The sequence below is a fragment of the Antechinus flavipes genome, chromosome 2 (assembly GCF_016432865.1).
Source record: "Antechinus flavipes isolate AdamAnt ecotype Samford, QLD, Australia chromosome 2, AdamAnt_v2, whole genome shotgun sequence".
Taxonomy (NCBI): domain Eukaryota; kingdom Metazoa; phylum Chordata; class Mammalia; order Dasyuromorphia; family Dasyuridae; genus Antechinus; species Antechinus flavipes.
Window position 1 is genome coordinate 176,441,711 of NC_067399.1, and position 25,210 is coordinate 176,466,920.

At 35.1% G+C, this 25,210-nt stretch overlaps 1 protein-coding gene across 4 annotated transcripts in view; it reads left to right on the forward strand.

The window, feature by feature from the left end:
- Window positions 1–25,210, forward strand: part of GPCPD1 (glycerophosphocholine phosphodiesterase 1) — a 110,297-nt gene that overhangs the window by 82,798 nt on the left and 2,289 nt on the right. Inside the window, exons 22-25 of one of the 4 annotated variants that reach the window (XR_007950408.1) lie at window positions 14,736–14,818; window positions 16,159–16,340; window positions 20,886–21,125; window positions 22,420–24,800. Coding sequence is in view for 2 of the 4 variants with exons in the window: in XM_051975963.1 (XP_051831923.1) it covers window positions 14,736–14,818; window positions 16,159–16,165 (90 nt within the window). In the remaining 2 variants the exon portion in view is untranslated. Of the gene's footprint in view, window positions 1–3,191; window positions 3,481–14,735; window positions 14,819–16,158; window positions 20,102–20,885; window positions 21,126–22,419; window positions 24,801–25,210 lie in introns of those variants that run through there. The other 3 variants (XR_007950409.1, XM_051975963.1, XM_051975964.1) reach the window with 3 other exon arrangements.

Below are 25,210 nucleotides of genomic sequence, written 5' to 3' on the forward strand. Positions count from 1 at the left end.
GCACATATTTTCCCAGGCTTGTGAAGCCTTGAAGTGACCAAACACCTTGACATCCAGGGTATTTCCATGGGCAGGTATAAAAAAAGACCAGGGAGGGCCAACTGAGAGTTCTCTCCAATAGTCTATTATCAGAATCTTATCTGAGTCAAAAATAGATGAACTGGGAAGTCTTTCCCCTTTTTAATTCCTTCTGCTTATTTATCTTGAATAGTAGTGTATCTTATTTATACATAGTTATTTGCATTTTGTCTCCCTGTTAGAAATTGTGGGCCCCTTGAGTGCAGGATAATTTTTGCATATCTTTGTATTTTCAGTGCTTAGCACAGTGCCTAGATGTAGTAGACATTTCATAAATTCTTTCATTAATTACTCAGTCACTACTGTAGCCTCTCAGTCACAAGATTCACAACCTATGTGCTATCCCCTACTCTTTACTTTCTCATCTCTCCCATATCCATCAGTTACCAAGTCCTCCTGATTTTACCTTCATAACATGTCTTGAATATCTTTTATCTCTTATAGCATCATTATTCTGGTTCATGTCCTCATTACCTCATACCTAGACTACATCAGTAGTCTTCTGGTTGATCTCCCTGCCTCAAGTCTCTCTCTATTTCAGTCTGTCCTGCAATCAGCTGTCAAATTGATCTTCCTAAAGTTCAGACCTGAATGTCATTCTTTCTCTCCTTCAGTAAACTATATAGCTCTCTGTCACTCCTGGGCCAAACATATAAAATCTTTATGGCAAAGTCCTTTATAACCTCCCCCCCTTTACCTTTTTAGTCTTCTTACACTTTACTTATCTTTATATATTCTTCAGTCCAATAACACTAGCCTCGTTTCTCAGATAAGATGTTATATCTTTGAACTGTGTGTTTTCACTGCCTAGAATTCTTTTCCTCCTGGCTCCTGGCTTTTTTCAAGTTTCAGCTAAATTTCCACCTCCTTTTAAGAAGCATTTCCCAATCTTCTTTAACGCTGCTTTCTTCTTTTTGTTTATCTCTAATTCTTAACATAACTTGTTTATACATAATTGTTTTCATGTTATGTCCCTCAAGCTCTGAGTTGGAAAGTAGAAACTTTTTTTTTTAAAAAACATTTATCACCATCTTAGCACAATGCCTAATGTTTTATTAAATGTTTTACAACTATTCCATCTGATATACGCAATAACTTTGCATATATGTGTATACATATACATACACATTGTGGGTGTGGGTGTGTGTGTGTGTAAGAGAGAGAGAGAGAGAGAGAGAGAAAGAAAGAGAGAATGAGAATACACGTCATTCCGGACAAAGATACTGGAGTGGTTTGCCATTTTCTTTTCCAACTCACTTTATAAATAAAAATAAGGTTAAACAGAGGATAAGAGACCTTCCTGAGGTTATAAAGCTGGTAAATGTTTAAGGGTATAGTTGGATTCAGGGCTTTCTGATTCTAAGCCCAGTGTTACCTACCTGTTCTGATAAAATAAGACAAAATTTGTGATGCTCTTAACAAATCTTAAAATATGAATGTTAGCTGTTATTATTGTAGCTCCTGTAGAAGTCCTTTCCACTTCACCCCTATTAGCAGCTAGGGTCTTACTTTCAAGGGCTACCTTCTACCTATTCAGTGTTTATCTTGTATTTTCTAATTTGTGGGAGGGTGGATGGGTGGATGGATGGATGGATAGATAGATAGACAGACAGACACATATATAGATATGTGTGTATGTAAATATATATGTATGTGTATGTAAATATATTACTATATGTAGTCATAGATTGTGTGTGTGAATGTATATAAAGTGACAGAGAATAGATGAATGTATTGGATTTCCCCATGTAAATTTTTTGAAGGACTATTTTTATTTTTTCTTTTAATTTCCAGCATTTAACAGTGCCTAGTACATAGTAAATGCTTTTTGATTTTTCATTGGTTAATTGATCCATTTTTTCAGGTTGACTGATGAAATGATTGCTTTGAAAACTACTAAGTTCCTATACTTTGTTTAATTGTTTCAGTCATTCCAACTCTTTTAAACCTCTGTAGGGGTTTTCTTGGCAAAGATACTGGTTTCCTTCTCCAGCTTATTTTTATGTATGAGGAAACTGAGGCAAACAAGCAAACAGCAATAAATGACTTGCTCAGGGTCACACAGCAAGTAAGTGTCTGTGGCTAGATTTGAACCCAGGTCTTCCTGATTGGAGACCTGGTATTCTATCCACTGTGCCACCTATTTGTCTTTATTGAGTACCCTTTGTTGTCATTAAGTTGTATTCAATTTTTCTTGACCCAATCATTTGAGGTTTTCTTGGCAAAGACTCTGGCATGGTTTGCCATTTTCTTGTCCAGCTCATTTTTACAAATGAGGAACTGAGGCAAACAGCGTTAAATGACTTGCCCAGGGTCACATAGATAGTAAGTATCCATGACCAGATTTGAATTCATGAAGATGAATCTTCCTGACTTCAGGCTCAGAACTCTATCTACTGAGTCACTTAACTGTTTTAATATGTACTCTACAAATGCCTAATATTGGAAATAAACCTAAAAGGGAAGAATTCGAGAGTTCAAGAGACATTAAAGACTAATTATTTTTTTGTTACATTCAAAATCATTATATTGCCCTTTATAGTTCCATCTGTAAAAAATCAGTCATAATTTGTATAGGGAAACAAGTTGAAAATGTAAGCCATCTCATATGAAATGCCAATGTATAGTCACTAAATAAATAATTTTAGAGCTAGAATAATTAATGAACCAAATCTTTAAAAATTTACAAAATCTACATCTTAGCAATGATATCAGAATCCACAGAAGGAAACATTCAGGTCCCTATTCATGCATGGCAAACAAGGTGAACCATTTAGACTTTTTGAAAAAAAAAAGTGTTATTTACTCTTCTCTCCTGTCAAAAAAAGCATAGGATATGCTTTGAGATCAGAGACTGAAGGGATTGTAATGGACACTCTTTGAAACATCAGGAGAATGAATGCTTAAAAATCTATATATAACCTAGAAGATTCCCTCTCCTTCCACTTTTTTTTTTAAATAATATGCAATATTGGCATTATCATCTGAGAGAAAGGTAAATATTATTGTTCAATGGAAAGAGTGTTTAGAAAACTAGGCATAACAGAGCCTATAGCTTTCTCTGTTGGAGAAAGCCGATTGCTTCATACATCTTTAATCATTGTTCTTTACAGCGTGTTTAAGGAAACCTATTCCTCTAAAGGCAGGGGTCGAGGTGATGGTCAGAGAGAAAGTCACTCCTGAAGAAAAGAAATGGGAAAACAGACTTCTGTCTACGTGAGAGTGGGGGAATCAATCAACAGGCAGTAATTTGTACAGCTTCTACCCTTCATATTCTGCCCAACAAACCATTAGACAAGTACAATTTCATCTTGGTTACTCTTGGTCTGATTCACTGGGCCTTTTTCTGCTTTGGGGAGTTATAAAGGTATGAATCAATAAAATATTGTTTCTAGCTACAAACCCCTATGCTGTTGTCAGAAGTTATAACTGTTTCTGTCTCTATCTCCTTTCTTTTTTCTCAATTATTAGTATTTATATGACTCTTTAAGCTTTGAAAAACACTTGACAAATATTTTATCACCACAGCAACTGTTAGAGGTAGGTGCTATTATTATCGCCATTTTACAGGAAGGAAGCAGACAGAGACTAACTGAATTCTTCAGGATCACACAGCTCATGTCTGGAACCATATTTGAATCATGTCTTCCTCTTTCTTATGCATACATACCTAGATTCATACATACATATATATCTCCACCCCATTTATTCACTTCTCTCAGTGGCATTAAATCCCTAACTGCACATGCACATAACCCACTACAGACTTCCACATACAGTTGTTTATCATTCTTTGTTTTCAAAAAGGATGATGACATCACTATGTTGGGGTCCCAAGTTCATTGTGTTCACCTATAGGTGATCAGTGCATATGAATTCAGAATATTCTGGTACATATTGGACACAAATAGTCCACTTGAGCATTTGAAATGGAGATATCACTACATTTGCACATTTCACATTTCCTTTGTGCTCCTGCTTTGTATATAGAGCATAGGACCTTTTTTGATGCAGGTTTGCTATGCTTGGCACAAATCACTAATGAGTAAGTTTTTAGGGAATCGGTTTCTTTTAAAGCAAGGGGCAAAGCAGAAAGCAAGCAGGCTCTTAATAAACATAGACTTATATCATCTTAGAAAGATAACAAGCATGTAAGAGGCAAAGGATGGAAATAAAAAAAATTGTTGGCTTTCATTTCTGTCAATTTTGGGTATAAAACTCTGTATTGCTCTGTTTGGCTTAAACTCAGCCCTGATTACATAATCCTAATATCAAGGTCAACATCTTCATCTTCATAGCATAATGCCTAATGCCACATGAGCGGGGAGGGAGATGGTAAAGATAGTCACAACCCCTTTAGTCCTTGAATCAGCGTATACTGGGCATTTCTACCCATGTAGAAATTCATCCATTTCTAGTCTATTCCAATATCTGACTGAGGGGATGCTAGAGGTATTTCTGATATGGAGGTACTCTAAAATTGCCTTTGGATACTGAGATATTTTAAGGCCTTTACCTATAAGGATTTGATGAAGTAGAGTCTCTTCAGTTCAATATTCTTTCCAAAGCAGGGTTACTTGATGGGGGTATATTGAAGCAAGTGGGCAGTTAAGTGGTACAGTGGAGAGCGTGCTGGGCCTGAAGTCAGGAAGACTCATCTTCCTGAGTTCAAATCTGGCCTCAAAAATTTACTAGTTGTGTGACCTGGGCAAGTCACTTAAACTTGTTTGCTGGGGAAGGAGATGTCAAATTCCTTTAGTCTCTGCCAAGAAAACCCCAAATGAGTCACAGAGTCCAACATGACTGAAAAATGACCGAATAACAACAAAATCAACATTGAACTGGGTAGGAAAAGACAGCTTCTGAAAATGAAAAGGAAGATCTTTACTTTTTTATTACTGGCAATTTATATAGGTTATCCAGCCCATGGCCTAAATGTTCTGGATCCTCACAAACTTGGGTTCAAATTTAGTGATTTTTCAATAGTAATTTAAACTGCTAACCTGTTTTTTGTTCCCACCTCTTTAGAAAACTGGGAACTTCTAAAGCTAACTCAAGCATTCAGCAATTTGACATATTAACAGATAATGGCGAGAACGTGCACTAAGATATTCAAAACGTTTATTTGCTAAAAAAAAAAAAAAAAAAAAAAGAATGAAACAAATTGCAGCCCACATTTTATATCTACTCTTTCCTTTGCCTGTGAATTTTGGGTTCAGAGCCCTTCCAGATTCTGAAATGAAGGCATGAGACATGTTTCCCTTTGCTGTAGGAGCTGAGGTTAGTATTTAGAGCCCATAGCTTTATTATCCCCAGATAATACTCCAACCAGTATCTTTAGTTCATCTCTAGTTCTGAATCACTACTATTTCCAATTAGCATTTGATTTGTTTTCTTCAGGGATATTATCAATCATTTGGCCAGTGATATCATTTCTAACCTGGCTCATTTTCTTTTCTACATGTTCATAAAACTAACAGTAGCCTCAATTTCTCATCTTCCAAGATGTCTTCCTACTAATTTTACTATAAATGTACACTGTCTTAGAAAATGAAGTCGTCCCCCCTCCTAATTAGCAGTAGCATTCTGCATCCAGGCCTCCTGGAAATTGTAATCTTTTGTCTCTGCCTTGTGTGCTGTAGTTATGTATATTCCAAGCTTTTTTGTTTTAAACACCATATGGTAGAGTCACTTATTTCTTTCTCCCTGTATCACTGCCCAGCATCATGTGCATGGAAAATTACATATTTATTCCTTGATTTCTGAAATAAAGAGAAATGTTGAATAATTAGGTTGCTCCTAAGTAAAAAGGAATCCTTTAATAACCATAGAACTAACTCTCTACTGCCTGTTTACTTATTTAACATATAAAACATTATTAAAGAAAGAGGTGGGAATGTTCTCCTAGGGAAACAATGAGTGAGTGATAATGTTACCTCTGCCCTTCTTCAGATACAGTTTCTACTTTGCTTATTAAATTGCCATTGTGGAATTTCATGGATAGTAATCTACATTTAAAAAGTAAAACACGTCTCCCAGAAGAAGGTGTGACAGATGTTCTAACAGCTGATCTAATGTTGGCATTCCTGCTTCTGTTACTACTGAGACTGTCCTTTATACACTGAACACTGTGTCCATCTAGTTCCTTGGCTTGTCCACTGAAAAGCTGCTGATGTCTCCTGGCTGTCTGCCTGTTGTGTATTCAACAAAGAAAATCACAGTGTTTCTCTCCTGATCATGAAAAGCTGTTGAGGAGAGTTGGGAAGGAGAATAATTAGAGACTAAGCAGAAAAAAAATGCAAGAGGAAATAACATTGTTCTAGTTGACCAATTTAATGAATGCCATTGTTAGCCCTTCCAAACCTAATGTAAAAATTTAATGTTTTTACATCTTAATGTTTAACATGTAATGTTTAGATGTTAGCACTCTTTTTGACGTATGGAGCCTGAGATGATCTAGTCCTATACCTCACTAAATGAACTATCTTTTCCCCAAAAATCTGCTCTTTCTCCTAATGTCCCTCTTTAGATTGAAGGTCCCAGAATTTTTACAGTCATTTTCCTCTCTGCCCTCTCATTCATATCTTAAATCTAACTAATTGCTAAAGCTTTTCTTTTCAATCTTATAACGTGTTTTGCACCTACTGCTACAACCAACCTTTTTCATTCTCACCAGACAATTGGAATAGCCTTTTAAAAATATTTTAAAATTCCCTCTCTCAAACTTTTCTCTCATTGAGAAAACAAGCAATGTGATATGTTACACATTTGAAATCTATCAAAACATTTTAGATTAGCTAGGACAACAACAACAATAACAACAAAAAGCAGGGAAAATAAAGTGAAAAAAAGTATTCTTCACACTGAATTCAGTTTGTCAGTTTTCTCTAGAGCTAGATAGTATTTTTCCCATACGTCCTTTGGAATTATGTTGAATCATATTCATCATTGTATCTAAGTTTCTCATAGTTGATCATAGTTACAGTACTGCTGTTCCTGTGTAAAATAATCTGGTTCTGCTCACTTCACATCATATCAAATATAGATCTTCCTAGATTTTTCTGAAACCACTCCCCTCATAATTTTTTAGAACACAATGGCATTTCATCACAGTCATATACTACAATTCCTTCAAATATTCTCCAATTGATTTCCTTCAATTTCCAATTCTTTGCCATCACAAAAAGAAGTGCTATATTTTTGCACATATATGTCCTCTTCCTTTTTCTTTGACATCTTTGGGATTTAGACTAACAGTGGTATTTATTGCTGAATCAAAGGTTATATGTGGTTTTACAGACCTTTAAATATAGTTTCAAATTATTCTCTAGAATGGAGTAGCTCACCACTCTACCAATAGTGCCTTAGTGTTCCCATTTTTCCATCTCCCCTCCAGGATTTGTAGTTTTCCTTTTTTTTTTTTTTTTGTCATGTTAATCTATCTGATAGGTGTGAAGTGGTACCTCAGAGTTATTTTAATGTATTTCTGTAATCAGTTAGCGATTTGGATCATCTTTTCATCTGCCTGTAAATAGATTTAATCTATTCTTCTGAAAATTACCTGTTCATATCCTTTGAGCATTTATCAATTGCAGAATGACTCTTATTCTAATAAATTTAGCTTACTTCCCTATATATTTGAGAAATGAGGCTTTTATCAGACAAACTTGATGTAATTTTTCACACCTCTATTCTCTTCTGTTTTTTAAAATTTTGACTGTATTAGTTTTGTTTGTGCAAAAACTTTGAAATTTCAGGTAATTGAAATAATCCATTATATGCTTTTGTGATCTTCTCTATCATTGGTTATAAACCTCTTTTCTTATCCATAGTTCTGACAAGTAAAATTTTCCATGCTCCCCTAATTTACTTATGATATCACTCTTTCTAACTAATTCATCTATGTATTTTGATTTTATCTTGGTATACGGTATGAGATGTTGGTCTAAGTTAGTTCTTACCAAACTGATTTTTCCAGCAATTTTTGATAAATACTAAGTCTTACCTCAAAAGCTTGAATCTTTGGGTTATCAAACACTAAGTTACTATTGTCATTTATTACTATGTATTATGTACCAAGTCTATTCCATTGAATCACCACTTTATTTTTTTATAGCCGGTATCAGATTGTTTTAATGATTACCACTTTGATACAGAGTTTGAGATCTGCTACTGCTATGCCACCTTCCTTCACTTTTTTTTTTCCATTGATTTCCTTGATATTATTGACCTTATTGACTTTTTGTTCTTCCAGATGAATTTTGGTACTATTTTTTTCCTACCTGTATAAACAAATCTTTAGTAGTTTGATTGGTATGGCAATAAGTAAATTAACTTAAGTAGGATTGTCATTTTTATTGTGTTGGCTCAGTCTGTGCCTAAATAATTAATATTTCTTCAGTTGCTTAGAATATTGCTTAAATATTTTATTTGTATGAAATGTTTTGTAATTTTGTACTATGGGTTTGGCTTGCCAGGTTGACTTCCAATTATTTTATATTGTCTACAATCATTTTAAATGTAATTTCTCTATTTCTTCCTGCTAAATTTTGTTGTTAATATACAGAAATACAGATGATTTATATCAATTTCATATTCTACAACTTTGCTGAAATAATTATTTCAATAACTTTTTAATTGATTTCTGTTACTCTAAATATACCATCATATCATCTTCAAAGACAGTTATGTTTCAATCTATTCTTATTCTTTTGATTTTTTTTTCTTATCTTATTGCTATAGCTAGCATTTCTAATATAATAGGGGCATTGTATTATGTCCAAGACTTTTTATATATTTATTCGAATGATTTTTGGTTTTTTATTGATATAGTCAATTAATATTTATCCAGCCTTGCATTTCAGGTATAACTCTCACCTAGTCATAGTATATGATATTGCTGTAATCTCCTTGCTAATATTTTATTTAATATTTTTGCATTAGGGAAATTGGTCTATAGTTTTCTTTTTTGTTTTTATTCTTCCTGATTTAGGTATCAAAGCCTTATTTGTCTCATTGAAGAAATTTAATTTGACTACCTCTTTACCTATTTTTTCAAACAATTGACATGGTATAAGAATTAACTGTTTAAAGTTTTGGCAGAATTCCTTAGTAAATTCATTTCTTAGAGAGTTCATTGATGGCTTGTCCAATTTCTTTTTCTAAGACAGGGGTATTTAAATATACTCATTTTTTTTCTGTTAAATTGTTATATTTTTGCAAATATGCAAGCATTTCACTTTTTGTCAGTTTTATTGGCATAAAATTGGGCAAAATAAACTCCTACTATTGCTTTAACTTCATCTTTTTTGGTGATGCATTCATCCTTTTCATTTTTGATACTGGTAATTGATATTTCGTTTCTTTTTTTTTTAATCAAATTAACCAGTGGTTTACCTATTTTAGTGTTTTTCCTCTCCCCAGAAAACCAGCTTCTACTTTTGTTAATGTAATGTTAAAAATTCTACTTGTATTAATCTGTACTTTGATTTCCAGGATTTCCATATTAAGTATTTATTTGGGGATCTTTAATTTGTTCTTTTACTGGTTTTTCTTTAATTGCACACCCAATTCATTGATCTGCTCTTTCTCTTTGTTGTTGATGTAAGCATTTAGAAATATAAAATTCCCACTAAATATTCTTTGGTTGTATTCCACAAATTTTGGAATGTTGTCTCATTGTTGTTATTCTCTTTAATGAAATTATTGTTTGTATGATTTGTTTCTTGACCTACTCATTCTTTATGATTGGATTGTTTTGTTTCCAATTGATTTTTAATCTTTGCTTCTAAGGCCCTTTATTGAATTGATATTGCATTATGGTCTTAAAAGGGTGCATTTAGTATTTCTGGTTTTATGTGTTTATTTGTGAAGTTTTTGTACCTTAATACATGGTTAGTTTTTGTGAATATGCCATATACAGCTGAGAAAAAGGTATACTCTCTGATATTCATATTCAGTTTTCTTCAGAGGTCTATCATACCTAACTTGTAAACATTTCTATTCATCTACTTGTTTCTAGTTTATTTTTTGGTTAGATTTATATAGTTCTGAGAGGGTAAAGTTGAAGTCCCCTTCTAGTAAAGTTTTATTATTTACTTCCTCCTGTAACTTTACTTTTCCTTTAAGAATTTGGATGTTCTGCCATTTTACTATATATGTATGTATGTATGTATGTTTATTTCTGTGTATGTATGTTTAGTAATGATATTACTTCTTTGCCTTTGGTACCTTTTAGCAAAATGTTGTTTCCCTGATTATCTCTTTCAATTTGGTCTGCTTTTTACTTTACTTTGTCTAAGATCATAATTGATATCCCTGCCTTTTTTATTTCAGCTGAAGCATAATAAATTGTTCTATACTACTCCATCTTTTTTAAAACTTTGAGTATGTCTTTCTGTTTCAAGTATGTCTCTTCTAAATAATATATTATTGGATTTCAGTTCCTGATTTATTCTATTTTATGGGTGAGTTGATCCCATGTACATTAACAATTATGATTATCAATTGTCAATTTTCTTCTTTCTCTTCCCTATTCCTTTTTGCTTCTGCTTACTGAATTTCTTAATACATTCTCCCTTTTTTTACACAAACTTCCCTTCCTTTCTTATCCATGCATTTTTTTTTGAGATTATACATAATTGACTTACACTGATGGTCTCTCTCTATGTAGATTCCAAATTGCCCCTAATGATAATAATATCCTTAGGAATTATGTGTATCATCTTCTCATAGAGAAATGTAAACAGTTTAACCTTTTTAAGTTCCTTAGATTTCTCTTTCATGTTTACCTTTTATGCTTCTTTTAAGTCTCATGCTTGAATTTCAAGTTTTAGTCTAGTCTTTTATACAATTTTAGGAATAATTGAAATACCTCTTCTTCAGTAATTACTTTTTTTCCTCCTGGAGGATTATATTTAGTTTTCTTTAGCATTTTTTAAACCTCCCTTACCAGCTTTTGTTTATTCTCCTTAATTTTCTTGTATTGCTCTCATTTTGCTTTATTATTCTTAACTCTTTAATGCTTTCAGGAATTTTTGTTGGACATGATTCTAATTAATCTTTTCTTTTGAGGCTTGGCTTGTATCTCTTTTCACATTATTGTCTTCTGAGTTTGGTCTTGGTCTTCTTTGCTATTATAATAGCTTTATGTGGTCAAGATTTTTTGGTTGTTCTTTGCTCATTTTTCTAGCCTGTTTCTTAACTTAGCGTTTTATTAAAGTTGGGCTTATCTCACCTTGGGTTCCAAGTTTCAGACTTTTTTTTTTTTTTTTTGTGCTTCTGTTTTTCAAGTTAGTTTTGAGGCCCTGTACATTTTTGGTGATTCTAAAATAGTATGGTCCAGGTAGAAGTGTGGCCATGTTTTCCTCATCTGGATTTACTTCTTCATCCAGGAAGGGCCCCTGATCTCCTGCAGCCAAAGCACTAAATCTTTTCTTGACCATGAATCTGAACCCAGGTTCCCTATTTTCTTGAAGCTAAAAGTGCTAGTCCTCCTTCTTGCCTTGGAAATGCAACCAAGGCCCTTGCTCTTTTGTGACTGATCACAAACACTACTCCCTTCCCTGAAACTGGCCCAGAACTACATATAGGCAATAGAGTTGCCAGTCAGCACCCCCTACACTAGAAAATGGTCCTCTGTAATCTTTTTCTGAATAGTTTTCCAACCTCCTTATGGTCTCTAGACTGAGAGCTCCTGAAACTGCTGCTGCTTTTGCTTTTGTAGCTGCCTCCAAGGCCTACTGCAAAGTATGTTGACTGCTACCTCTAGTATCATGGGCCTCTTTTATTGACCTTTCAAGTTATCATAAATAGGAAAAATGTCTCAATCTGATCTTTTGTTGGCTCTAATACAAAATTTGTTTTATAGTATTTTAAAGTTGTTTGAAGGAAAATATTGGGAAAGTTCAGCTGAGTTGCTGTCCATACTCCACTCTTTTGGCTCCCAGGTCATTGTCATTGTTTCTAAAATTACACATATTTTTGTTATTCCTAAGACTCAACCTAGTATAGTCCCCAATATGCTTATCTTTTATTTTGGCTAATTTTATATTTTATTCTACTTTAAAATCCTATTTCATTGTTGCATAGAGATAATGCTAAGCAGTTGAAAGAGTACTAGCTTTGGAATCAGAGGACAATAACTGAAATCCCAGTTTGCCACTTAACTTTGTAATTGATATAATACCTATGTGACCTTGAGAAAGTCACTTTAATCTCTTTCAGCCTCAGTTTACTTATCTGCAAAATGAAGGAATTCTACTGGATGGTTCCTTCTAAATTTTATATTAATAATTTGAATAATCAAATTTGCAGAGTGATAGAATCACAGAGGTTCTAGTCTTTCACCCAAGCTCTAGTTTCTTATGATTAACTTATATATTTCAAACTGCAAGACTAAAGAAGGCATCATATATATTCACATGTCCAAAAAAACCCCAACAAACCAAACCCCAAAGCTCATTCTCTTTTATCCACCATACTGCTCCCAGCTTTCTAAATTCCAGATTTCAATGAACTAGCAGTAAAGAAAACTAATTAGCAATAATATTTTAATTCACCACCTCTTTCCCCACTACTATGCTCCTGTTGCAGTGGTGCATAATCTAACCCACAGTTTTGAAATAGAATTCAAATCTACATATCTTCCTCTTCTCAGGGCCACAGACATCAAAAAGCTATGGCAATACTTTGTGCCACAATAGAGCTCAAGAAAACTAAAGTAAAGAAAGAATGGAACAGGACATAAGCCCAAGGGAGAATCTATCTAGTGAACAGTGAATTTTCCCAGCATGGAAGAAGGCTGAGATGGCTTTGAGGTCCATCCCTCCAAAGTAATCAGACTCACAGGGGAAGGAATCATAAAGTAACAAACTATAAGAAGAAAAAAAAAGACATAAATTGCTAAAAAATCTCAGAAGGAAGAAAACTCCTTGAGCAGATAAATTAGCAGTGAAGAAAAGTAAATATGACTTATATAGATCAGCCTAGACATCTATAAACAAATATTGAAAGACAAAGGAAAATGAATTGGCTATGATAAAAACAAAAAACTGTAGATCTTCAAGGATCCAATAGAATGTTCTTAACTGGTTCAATTTTAATGACTTTAATTTTAATGAGAGGAAGTCACAGGCCACTCTCCCATGTACAGCAGACCCATGTGTTATCATCCTTTGCCCCCATTACAGCTTCAGTGCCTGGAACAGAATAATGCTTAAGCACCTATGATAGGTGCTTCTGGAGAAATTGACCAACCTTTCATTTCTGAAGAATTGCTCTTTAGTGAGCTATATAACACGTTACAATATTCCTCACACCTTTGCTATAAGAACCAATCTGAGCCACACCGGAGGAGTCATGGAAAGCCCTTTGTCAAATCAGAAGAAACAGATTGTTCCATAAAATAAAAGTCACTTAGATCATTCACAAGATAAAGTAACAGTAGTCTTTGTGCTAGTATTTCATCATTTTTTTTGTTTTTTTTTTAAACTAAATCTAACTTCTTGAGCTTAATAGGCCATTCTTTTTCCTTCAGCCAGTCTTTCTTGGTGTTGATGAAAGCTTTCTTGGCTAGCCCTCCTTAAAGTCTGTGCCCGAGGCTGCAGGGCTGGGGCCATTGTCCCCTTTGAAGTATGGCCCAGGAGATGGAACTGGAGGATTGGCCTTTTTCTAAGACTGCTGCAGCCTCCTGCACCTCCTGTGCTCAATGACCACTTTGTTTTTTTGTTTAAATAATAGCTTTTTATTTTTAAAATATAAGCAAAGGTAGTTTTCCAAATTTTTCTCTCTACTCTTTCCCCTAGACAACAGGTAATCAATATAGGTTAAATATGAGCAATTCTTTTAAGCATATTTTCACATCTATCATGCTTCATTTGTAAAATGAGATCAAAAAGGGAAAAATGAGAAAGAAAACAAAAAATAAGCAAAAAACAACAAAAAGGTAAAAATATTAGGTTGTGATTCACATCCAGTCCCAACAGTTCTCTTTTTTGGATACAGATGGCTCTCTCCATCACAAGTCTATTGGAATTGCCAGGTTTTGTTTTTAATGGAAGAGACTTGAAAGCAAGTGAGAGAATGTCTTTGTCATCCATTTGAATGCTATCCAATTCAATTGTAATTGATTATTTCTTCTGGAAATGATAATGAGAAAACAACCACAAAATCACAAAAGGGATATTCCTGTGAAAGACTGTTTATCCATAGAAAATCATTAAAAGCCTGTTTCTGGGGGAAGTAAGGTTAATGAGTCTTAATCATATACTCTGTGGATCCCATTGAGTTAATATCTTCCTCCTCGCCTTGTGCCCCCTAAACAAATGTTCATTCTTCTATCATCAAGGAGAGTCTCAGGCTGGGATTTGGAGTTTAAAACAAAACAAAATGAAACTTATACTAGCTTTGCAGGTTATCCTTGAAATCAGGGGAGCCGTGACCAAGCAATTAGAAGCTATCAAAATGATCACAACAAAGAATACATTGAGATCTAGGTTAACAATGCAAGCAATGCCCTCAGTTTATGCTGACTAGTTAAGGAAAAAGATTAAGTAGTGATACTGTAAAGTGAACTTTTCTGTATTCAAAAAATGCCAACAACAATAACAAAACATTTTGATGGTTTTTTTTGTTTGTTTGTTTGTTTTTGCATGTAGGTCCTGGAGAACAGAGATAAGCAACTTTCTTCAGATGCCTCATCTCCGAAAACAGTCAAATTACAAGATGTTGGAACTTTTAAGTATGACCATTAAACCATATTACTATTCTTTAGTGGGATTGAAAGCTTCCAAACTGTTGAAGAATAGAGTGAACTTAGTACATGGCTATATATGTATGTGTGTGTGTATTTATATGTATGGGTACATATACATACATGCATAGACGTGTGTGTGTGTGTGTGTGTATAGCTACATATAGCATTTTGAGTGCTATGATATGTCAGTAATATTGTAATGCCGGAGAAAGTGAAGCAGAAGAGAGATTAGAGAGTTTTTAATATTTTGTTAATGGGAGAGTAAGATTGACTGGACAGGATTCTCGTCTCAAATTATCTAGTCAGACAGAGATAAAGATATACTGGTTCCAAGGAATCCATGTTGGTCCCAGGGCTGGAGGAGACTGTCATCTCAAAGAATCCAGTGTCCAGCATACAGCCGCCAGCCACCAGCCTCCAGCTATGAATAGAGAAACCCCAACTTCTTAAATACCTTTTCTCTAAACAAAGGAACGGGTAAGAAGTGAGGGAAATCCTCTATCAGGATAGGGAGGCCATAAATCCTAGAAAACCCAGAAACAGGATGTCTGAATACAAAGAAGTAAAGATATCAATGAGATATCTTGAAATATTTTAGAGGGATATTGTAAATCCTTGAGTACAGAAAAGAGTCAGGAAGCCTACTCTCTTGTTTATCTTGCTAATTTATAACTTTGAACAAATAGTCCTCAGTCTTACTGGGTCAGAGGGGGATTTACAACTAAAGAGATTGAGACAGAACAGTTAAGGAAACTGAGACAAGGGAACTCATACAGGAAAACTGAGTCCAGACAGTTAAAGAGAATTGTGGCATAACAATACTGGGTAAACAGGTTAATTTTATTGCCTAGGAAAGACAAATGGTAAAATCAGAAAAATTTCCAGAGAGAAGTTGTTAAATCTTTTCACATGACCATTATATAATTGAGCTGGGCTTAACCTGCAGTGGAAATTAGGAAACTGTCTTCAGTCCAGCAGCTTACTCAAAATTCCACAGGATTCAGTTGTTTTTTGGTTGCTTTACTTTGGAGAACAAGGAAGCTAACAGAAGGAAGGCAGAAGAAAAACCAGTGCAATGTTAGAAAAAGCCATTGGAGGTAGAGAGACAACCTGTAGAGATTAGGAGTCAGTGCTGAGAGATAAACTATGAAAGCTTGTCAGGGTTTGGAGTGATTTTGTGAAGCAGTAGTTCCAGCGAGAGTGGCAGCACCAGGAGTCCCTAGCTCCAGAGCAATGAGATCCTTCCAGAGCCAGGACTGACCCATTTACCCCCTGAATTGGTCTCTCTTCTGCTTAGCTTATTTATTTATTTGTTTTCAATTTAGATTGTAAGATCCTGAAGAGATGAACATGCCAGTTAAAACAAGTGCAACAGAGCAACATGTCAAATGAAGAGCAGATAGTGAGCCCATAAGCCCAATGGAACAACATACCCAACAGAGACCTTTTACAGCAAGGAGCACTTTTGGAGAAAGTGGTGAAATGATATTACCAGAAGATATCATGGGTGAGAGCAGCTCAGTGACATTGCCAGAAAACATTTGGGGTTCACTAGAAGATGTCACAGGCCTTGAAGCATGGGTGTTGTTGCCTCATGAAAGATTTGTGTACATGATCCTTCTCCCACTGATGGCATGCATACCTTATGGTTATGAGCTATGTGGCAATATTCTGTTGAAAATCTTCTTACTCTGACTTTTCTTTCATTTTCTTTGCTTTGAACTGATTGAATTATTTGATTGATCAAGGGAAAAGTAAACACAATGAGATTTGTGGGCTTTCATCTTTTGAGTGGATATAGGCATAAAGAATATGTTGAATCTGGGGTACATATATGAGAGGGGATATATACAGACAGGTAGCATAAAAAGAATTTAGAGAGAAGTTACTAAATTCTGGCATCACAGCAAATCTGTGATGGTCATGGTACATCTTATACCTTCCAACTCCTGCTGGAAACAATGTATCCCCCGGAGGAAAGGTGGCATGGGGCCAAACTAGGCATCTTTCATTTGCCCCCAAAGAATTTCTCCCTACTCCAAAGCAATGACTTCCATCTATACCAGCACAAGGCAGTTTCCATGTCCTCTGCCAGCCCAGTCTCCCAGCTGGGATGTGAAGAATCTCCAGTGCAAAGAGGCTCAACATACATTTTGATTTCCTACCTTCCATCTCCTGCTGCATTTGCCCTTTGGAGGAACAGAGAGAGAAAAGTTGGTGGGGAATAGAACTTCTTTCTCTTACTGGGAAGGTTCCATCTCCTATTGCATGCTTTTACAGCCTAATCTCTTAACCATTTGGGAAAGGGAAGAGAAGTAGTGAAGCAGGACCTCCCATCCAACTATCTTATTCATATCTCTCCCATCTCATGCTGCACTTGTCTCCATCCTCATCTAGATCATCATCTAAACCCTATTCCTCACTCTCTATTATTTGATTATTTATTCCCTCTCCTTCTCAACCAAAGTTTCAAATAAATATAAAAGTCTTTCTACTGTGCTCTCTGGAATACCTGTTCCATTGTCAACAAATTTCCCTTTTCTTCTAGTAGCTATTATTGAAACCTGATTCCCTCTAGATTACACAGCCTTCCCAGAAATCCTTGGTGCAACTTCACTTATTCTCAGTTCACTGATCAAAGGAAGGAAGTAGGAATACTCCTTATTCTTAATGCAACTTCTAAGTTCTCCCCTTACCTCTATTATTCAATAATCTTCCACCTTTGAGTTCATGTTACTCATATCTACCATTCAATCAGAATCCTAGTATCTTTATCTTTAGATCATTCTCTTTCCTCCCTCAATAAGTTTAGTACATGACTCACAATTTTTCTTTCCCCCCAGCTCCTGCCCTCATATGAGGCATTTCAACATACATATCACCTTACAACAATTGCATAAGGCTAACACTTTAGCTACTCAGTTCTTTAACCTACTCAGTTTTCATGAACGATTTCTCCATTCAGCTTTATATGTGCGTGCTTGTGCACAAAGCGCACACACACACATGCACACACACACACACACACACACACACACACACAGAGAGACATACAGTCATATTCTTGATCATCTACAAAGATATATCTCTGTATTCAAGAATTCTGAAATCCCCTTGTTTGGCCATAATCTATAGACTTTTTACCTTTCTCTCTGCTTCCCCTTACAAAGTTCTATTCTTCATTTGTACCATGACCTCCAATTTCTTGTCCCCTCAGTTCTTTCCTAGTCATCTCTCCTGTATTAACCATTCTCTCCTCTTCTCCCCATCCTGGGTCCTTGGTGAAACAATTCAATTCTATACTATCCTTTTCTCTTGAACGCCTATTCCCTTCAGTATATTGTTTATTTGGGGCCCACCAAGCTCTAGTCTTGAACCATTCCTACCATTCACTGTTTTTGCTCCCATACATATGCTTCATACATATGAAGAAAGAAAATCATGCAACTATTTTGATTGAGTCTGCTATACATGTATATGATACAGTGTCAACTGGCCCTCATTGCTTTTAGGCAATTCTATCATACTTCCCTTATCAACTCATTATGCCATTCTTTATAATAGCTCTTTATCTCTCCTCAAACCTTCCCACTCCCCCCACCCACCCACTCTCTTAGCTGACATCTTTCCTTCATGATTTACAGAAAATAAAAATTAAGAACATTCTCTGTGATCTCCTATCACTCAGATAATTTCTGCCACTATCCTTTTTACCCCTGTCTCATGATATGGTACTATGGCAAACCTCTCTACTTATACAAATAGTCCCACTTCATCCTCTCTTCCAACAGATTTATCCCTCTATCCTTTCTATTTTTTCTCTTATTTTAATGTTTCCCTTTCTATTGGCTCATTCCCAGTTGTCTATGAACATGTTCCTGTGTCTTCTATTCTGAAAAAAACAAACAAAAAACCCCACTTGAACTTTGCCTCACAGGCATCTGTCATCCCACATCTCTTCTAAACTCCTTGAAAAGGCCATCTATGAGATTTCTTTCTTCTCACTCTTTTAAATCTCTTACGTTTGAGTTCTGGCTTTATCTTTCCACTGAAACTCTCTCCAAAGATACCACTGGTCTCCCTCAACCCTCACTCTCCTTGATTTCTCTGAAGCCTTTAACATTGGTGTTAACTTTAACATTTTCAACACTCTCCTGTCTTTTTGATATTATGCTTTCCTCGTGTTGATTTTATCAGCTCCCTTAGATTTAATTACTGATGATTTTCAAATCTACCTATCCTCCTCCCAAACTCTCCATTGACCTCCAACACATTGTATCTCCAGTGCCTTTCCAACATTTCAAACTGGATGTCCAATAGACATCTTAAACGCAACATGTCCAAAGCAGAATTCATTCTTTCCCTCTACACTCTTCCCAAAAAGTGTCTTCTGTCTCCCCTGATATGAGGGCGGCTCCATTCTCCTGGTCCCTCAGGTATACAACCTAGGAGTGATCCTCAACTCTTCTCTCACTCCTCATGTCTAAGCTCTTGCCAAGGTCTGTCAATTTCACCCTTGCAACATCTCTGAAATGTGTCCCCTTCTCTTTCTGAGACTACCATCTCTTTAGTACAGACCCTCATCATTTCATGCCGGGACTATTGCAATAACTTGCTGATGGTCTTGCCAGCCTTAGGTCTCTCTTCACTCCTGTTCGTTCTCCAGCCTTTGAAGAGATTTTACTAACATGTTGTTCTATCCATGTCACCCTCTTCCCCCTCTCCCTTCCCCTTCCCTCCCACTTAATAAACTGCAGTGGCTTCTCATCACTTCTAGAATCAAGTACAAAATGCTGTGTTTGGCATTCAAAGCTCTTCATGATGTAGTCCTTTTCTACCTTTCCAGTCTTCTTATGCCTTAAACTTTTTTGTGTGCTTTTCAATTCAGTGACTGTCTTGTTCCTGAAAAAAAAAAATCCATCTCTCATCTCCCAGCTTTTTTTTTTTTTCATGTTCTCTATGTCTGAAATGCTCTTTCTCTCCTTAATGCTTCCTATCAACTTCCATGTTTCCTTTAATTTCCCCTTAAATTTTATTTTTTATGAGGAGCTCTTTTCAATCCCTTTTAATTCTAGTGTTTCTCTTGTTAATTATTTCCTATTTATCCTGTATATAACTTGTTTATGTATATTTGTTTGCATGTTGTGTCCTTCATTAGATTGTAAGCTCCTTGAGGGTAGGGACTATATTTTGTCTCTTTTGTATCCCAAGCACTTAGTGCAATGCCTGGCCTATAATGGGTGCCTAATAAATGCTTATTGATTGAAATTGGTTGATTGATTATAATAGTTTCAGTATACCCAGCTTGAAGAACTGGGGAGAGATGGATAATTTGTTAATGTAAGGAGGAGAGATTAAAGATCCGGGTCCTTTATGTGTGTTATGTTTGTATTTGACATAATATTTGATTCTGGTCACTTTATATTGATAGCAGTTATTTTTTACTGTATTTTAGGAGTTTTAGAGATCATTTAGTTCAAAATACTTCTCAGTTTCTTTATAAAATGGGGATAGTACTGCATTTCTTAACATCAAAGCTCTGTATCAAGGAAAGGACTTTCAAAGCTTTACAAGTTTGTACAAATATGAGTTAAGTAATTTGGTGATCTTGGGAAGAAAAAATTTTTCACAGTAAGTTACCTATAAAACAAATAATGTATTATTATACCCATTTTATAGATTGAAAGAACTTAAATAATTTGCAGAAAAGTCACAGAGCTAGTAAACAGATAGATCTCCCTGTGTCAGGAAGATCTGCTATGTGATATGCTACTTTTTAGTAAAACATGCTGACTCTTAGAGATGAACTTTGCAATGTATTCAAATTTCCTGTCTCTGTTCTAGTTTTCTCCTATTATATTGATACTATATTTTTATTTGACACCTATTTGCTAAAGAGAGACTGTAAGTGAGAGAGGAACAATATTCTGCAAGTATGTTGTGGGCTATAAACTAAGCCCCATACATTGCTATATAGTTCTTTCCGTAATATTTAACTGTGCTTCCTTCACTACAGATGTTGCTTAAAAGAAATTATTTGCTTTCCTTCCAGCTCCCTTTGCCCTTCCATGAGTGAAGCTGACCACAAGTCTAATAGTCAGTCTGCAACTCACAACTAGCTCTGCAAGAAGCCATTCCAGTAGAAAAATCAAAGCAGAATCTTCATCTATGTATCCTGTGGAAAGGCTTGTTCTTAGGAACTAGTCTTTCTAGCCACACCCAGACAATTATGACTTTGAGAACTCTCAGCTTTGAGTGTGTATTCATCAGCAATGTATCCTATTTGTCTTGTGTAAGTGGAAGTACATTCTCAATATAGTGATTTTCAAACCTTTATCTAGAGTCCAAGACCTCAGAGGCAACCTTATTCTATCTATCCTGGCAAAAGAATACTGTCCTGGGGGCAGTGACTATTCTTTAGTTTATCTCATTAACCCTTGCTACTTAATGCTTTAAGATAGGGGTTTTTAACTTTTTTGGGTCGTGGACTTCTTTGGCAGTCAAGTGAAGCCTTATAGACTCTTTCCCAGAATTATATACATTTGTAAATGAAAGAAATATTACATTTCAGTTAGAAATTAGGGAAATTAAAGATCAAATATTTTCCTTTATGTACTCTCACAGGTACCCTGAAATCTATTTTTAAGGGAAAGGAATTACTTGCTAATATTAAGAAGGAGGAATACAGTAAGATGATAAGTGAGAAAATAAGACAAGAATGCAAAGAATAAGATCTTAGGATCCTTTTCGTCTCTCTCTCTCTTTCTCTGTCTCTATCTCTGTCTCTTTCTCTCTCTCTCTCTCTCTCTCCCCTCTCTCTCCCTCTTCCTCTGTCCCTCTCTCTCTCTCTCCCTTCTCCTTTTCCCTCCCCCCATGTTACCTTAGGATCCACTTCAAGCTGTTAGCAGAGGCAGTGACGATGATATAACTCAGCTTACTGCTCTCAGCCTGCACAGTGTAAAGGCCAATAGGTTTAAAGTCGAGATCTGGATTCACTTCTGGACTTTGTGCCTCTGTGGTTATGTGGTCTTGAGTCAATCACTTGATCATTCTGTGATTCCAGATCTATAAAATGATCTGGATTGGACTAGATTTGAGCTCCAGGATTTCTTCTCACTGAAAATCCTAATGTAAAGTGGGGTTTAAGCCTGGCATGTTTACATACTATTCTCATTGGTGGGAAAGAAAAAAAGATAACTTAAAGCTTCATAGGTGTTTTTTGAGACAGAGATGGCAAGAACTTGAAAAGTTTCTTGCCTTCTGCTTTGAGAAAAGACATGCAAGCTCTTATTAAGTTCTCCTCATGTACACATACAGCTTCTAATAGTCATTCTCTCCACTAATGAGAAACCTTAATCTTGAATTCTTTATATTCATTAAAAAAATTTATATATATACATATATATGTGTGTGTGTGTGTGTGACACCTGAGATGATGCAGTGAGGAAAGAGGGGAAGGGGGGCTGCTTACCTAGGGATCTGCTAGCTAAATCTGCCCCCTAAATCTGCCCCCTGAACATGCCTGGTGCTAAATCCTCAGAATGTCCTTGTTGTGTAATCATTAATTTTTATTATCTTAAATACAGTACCCATGGAGTCACTCTCCTCCTGTGGTAAGTACATTTTTGCCTTAAAATCATTCAACTCCCTTTGATGATAATCTTATATTCTCCAAGTAACCTTTGGATTCTCCTGATTATTAGAAAGAGGATATGTAGATCAATCACAAGCATAAATAACCTCATAGACTAGAAAGATTCCTTTAGTGCAAATTAATAAATTGACATACTTATTTGTCAATCTCTTATGAGTTTGGCTAATGCAAATCATTTGACCAAAGCTTGGTTACTTCTCGTTGACCTAATAACATTTAGATCTGAAGTTAGCAAAGTTAGATTTAAAATCTTGCCAACAAGATGTAGAATCCCATACCTTTATGGTTTTGTCTGAAACTGTCTGTGGCATTGTCTGAAACAGATTATTGGCTTTTTTTCTTTATATTACAGCAGAAAAATGTCTGCTAAAATTCATGAAAACAGAGAAGGAACAAAAGGTCAACAAGAAGAGCAATTTGTAAGGGTTTTCTCTTAGACTGAGTGACTATATTTCTTGTGAAAGGCCAAACTTTTCTGAGACTTTATATTTACACATGTAGGGTTTTTCAGTTTTCATGAATTTCTGAGTCAGTCACTTGTTAAGTCTGAAGAGAAAGAGATAGGCTGAAGAAAACCTGAAATCACAGAGACATTTTTTCTATCACCCTAAAGAACTTGTTTCCACAGGCCTGGAGCCCAGATTAGAAGCAAACTAGCCACCCTAAATCTAAGAATAGTCACATTAGAAAAGAAATTTAAGCAAGAATAAGAGATAACTAAATTCAACAATGCATTAGATGATACCAAAAGAAATTACCTGAGAAAGAATTCTCTATTTGACAAAAATTGTTCAAAAATTGGAAAAATCTGGTAGAAATTAGATTTAAAATAATATCATGGACTGTATACTAAATAAACTTAAAATGGATATGAATTGAATACTAAATTAGATGTTAAATTAAATGGTCATACCATTATAATATAAGCTTTTAAAATTTATTGGAATCCTAGAATTTGTAGGTTAGAAGAATGAGGTTGAAAGTGGAACTGTCACACCCAGAAGTTCTTAAAGGGTTACAACAAGTAATGTTGTTAGAAGGGCCAAGAAGCAGCATCAGTGGGAAATTCCCAGTCCTACCCATGATTTAGTGAGCAGAGCCCGAAAGAATTAATGAATAAAAACATTAGGTGAAAAAAGAACTGAAAAGAAAAATTGAAAGCATGAAACAAAACTGAGCTACAGCAAGAAAGGAGACTCCGTCAAGAGATTTTATCAGCTCCCTAGAATGATCTCAAATCACATACACGCACACACACACACACACACACACACACACACACACACACACACACACATGCTTTTTCTCCAATCTCCCTTCCTATTTCTGTCTAGTAAGAAAAAAAAAAAAAAAAAAAAAAAAAAAACCTCTGAATATCCTGTGGAGAGTAGGGTAGCTAGGTGGTGCAGTGGATAGAGTGCTAAGCTTGAAGTCAGAAAGACCTGAGTTCAAATGTAGTCTCAGATACTTACTAACTTTAAGATCCAGGAAAAGTGACAAGCTCTATCTGCTAGAGTTTTTTCAACTGTAAAATGGGGATAATAATAGCACCTACTTCTGATGTTTTGAAGAAAAGATAAGGTATCCTCATTTTATGTCAAAGAACATAATAAAGTTCCAAAGGTCCATTTCCTTCCTCTTCCCACAACTTTTATTTAATCATTTCCTGTATTTTTATTTTTGCCTCCAAGAGTCCATGAATTACTTGAAGGTAAATATAAATTTAAATTGTGACAGAAAGCCAAACATCTTGAATGTTATACTACAAACTTTTTTTAATCTATTATAGAGTCCATAAAACAGCAGAGGAAAACACTTTGACAGGAGGAACCATTATGTTTTCTGCAAACTAAAAAAACAAGTTAATTGTTGTAACAGTGTGCAGTTGCTTAAATCTCCAAAATGAAAGTGGTTAGGAAGAAGAGGAAGGTAGCCAAAAAAAAAAAAAAAAAAAAAAGTCACATTCTAAATCAATAGTTTCAAACTTGAATAGAAACAGGCCACTAATTAGTACATAAGTATCCCTGCATTGAATATAGACTTTTAAAATGTAATGCTAGCTGTGTTTTATTATATTTTTAAAAAGAATTTTCAGTTGTTTTAATCTGAATTAGGTTGAGAGTTTTGTTGGTGTATACCACACAAAGACAGCCTGATTGACACCTCTGCTTTAAACCCACCTGCCTGGGAGGAGAAAGGAAGAGCCTGGGAAGGATTCAGCTCAGTTCCCTACTCCATCAGTAAAGAGGGAGCAGAAAGAATCAAGCGCAAGCTCTCCAATTTTATCTTCCATGGCAATATCTGCACTTGCAGGTATTCCAACTCTAAAATTACAAGAGAACTAGATCATGTATCTTTCACAAGTAGAGAATAATTTCTTCTTAAGCAAAGGAAACATAAAATGAATAATTTTAGTTACATGAAATTGAAAAGGTTTTTTTTTTTATGAGCAAAATTAAATTAGGATTTGAAGGAAAAAATAAATTTAAAAAATCTTTAGCTTATATATTTGTATGTATATATGATGTGTCTGATATCTAAGATATATAAGCAAATAATAGAAATATATTACCAGAAGCTATCCACCAACAGGTAAGTGGTCAAAGTGATCAAAGAATATGAACAAATGGTTCTCAAAAGAATTATAAACTATTGAAATCACATGAAAGAATACATCAAATCACTAATTATAAGAAAAATGTAGATCAAAACAATTCTGAAGT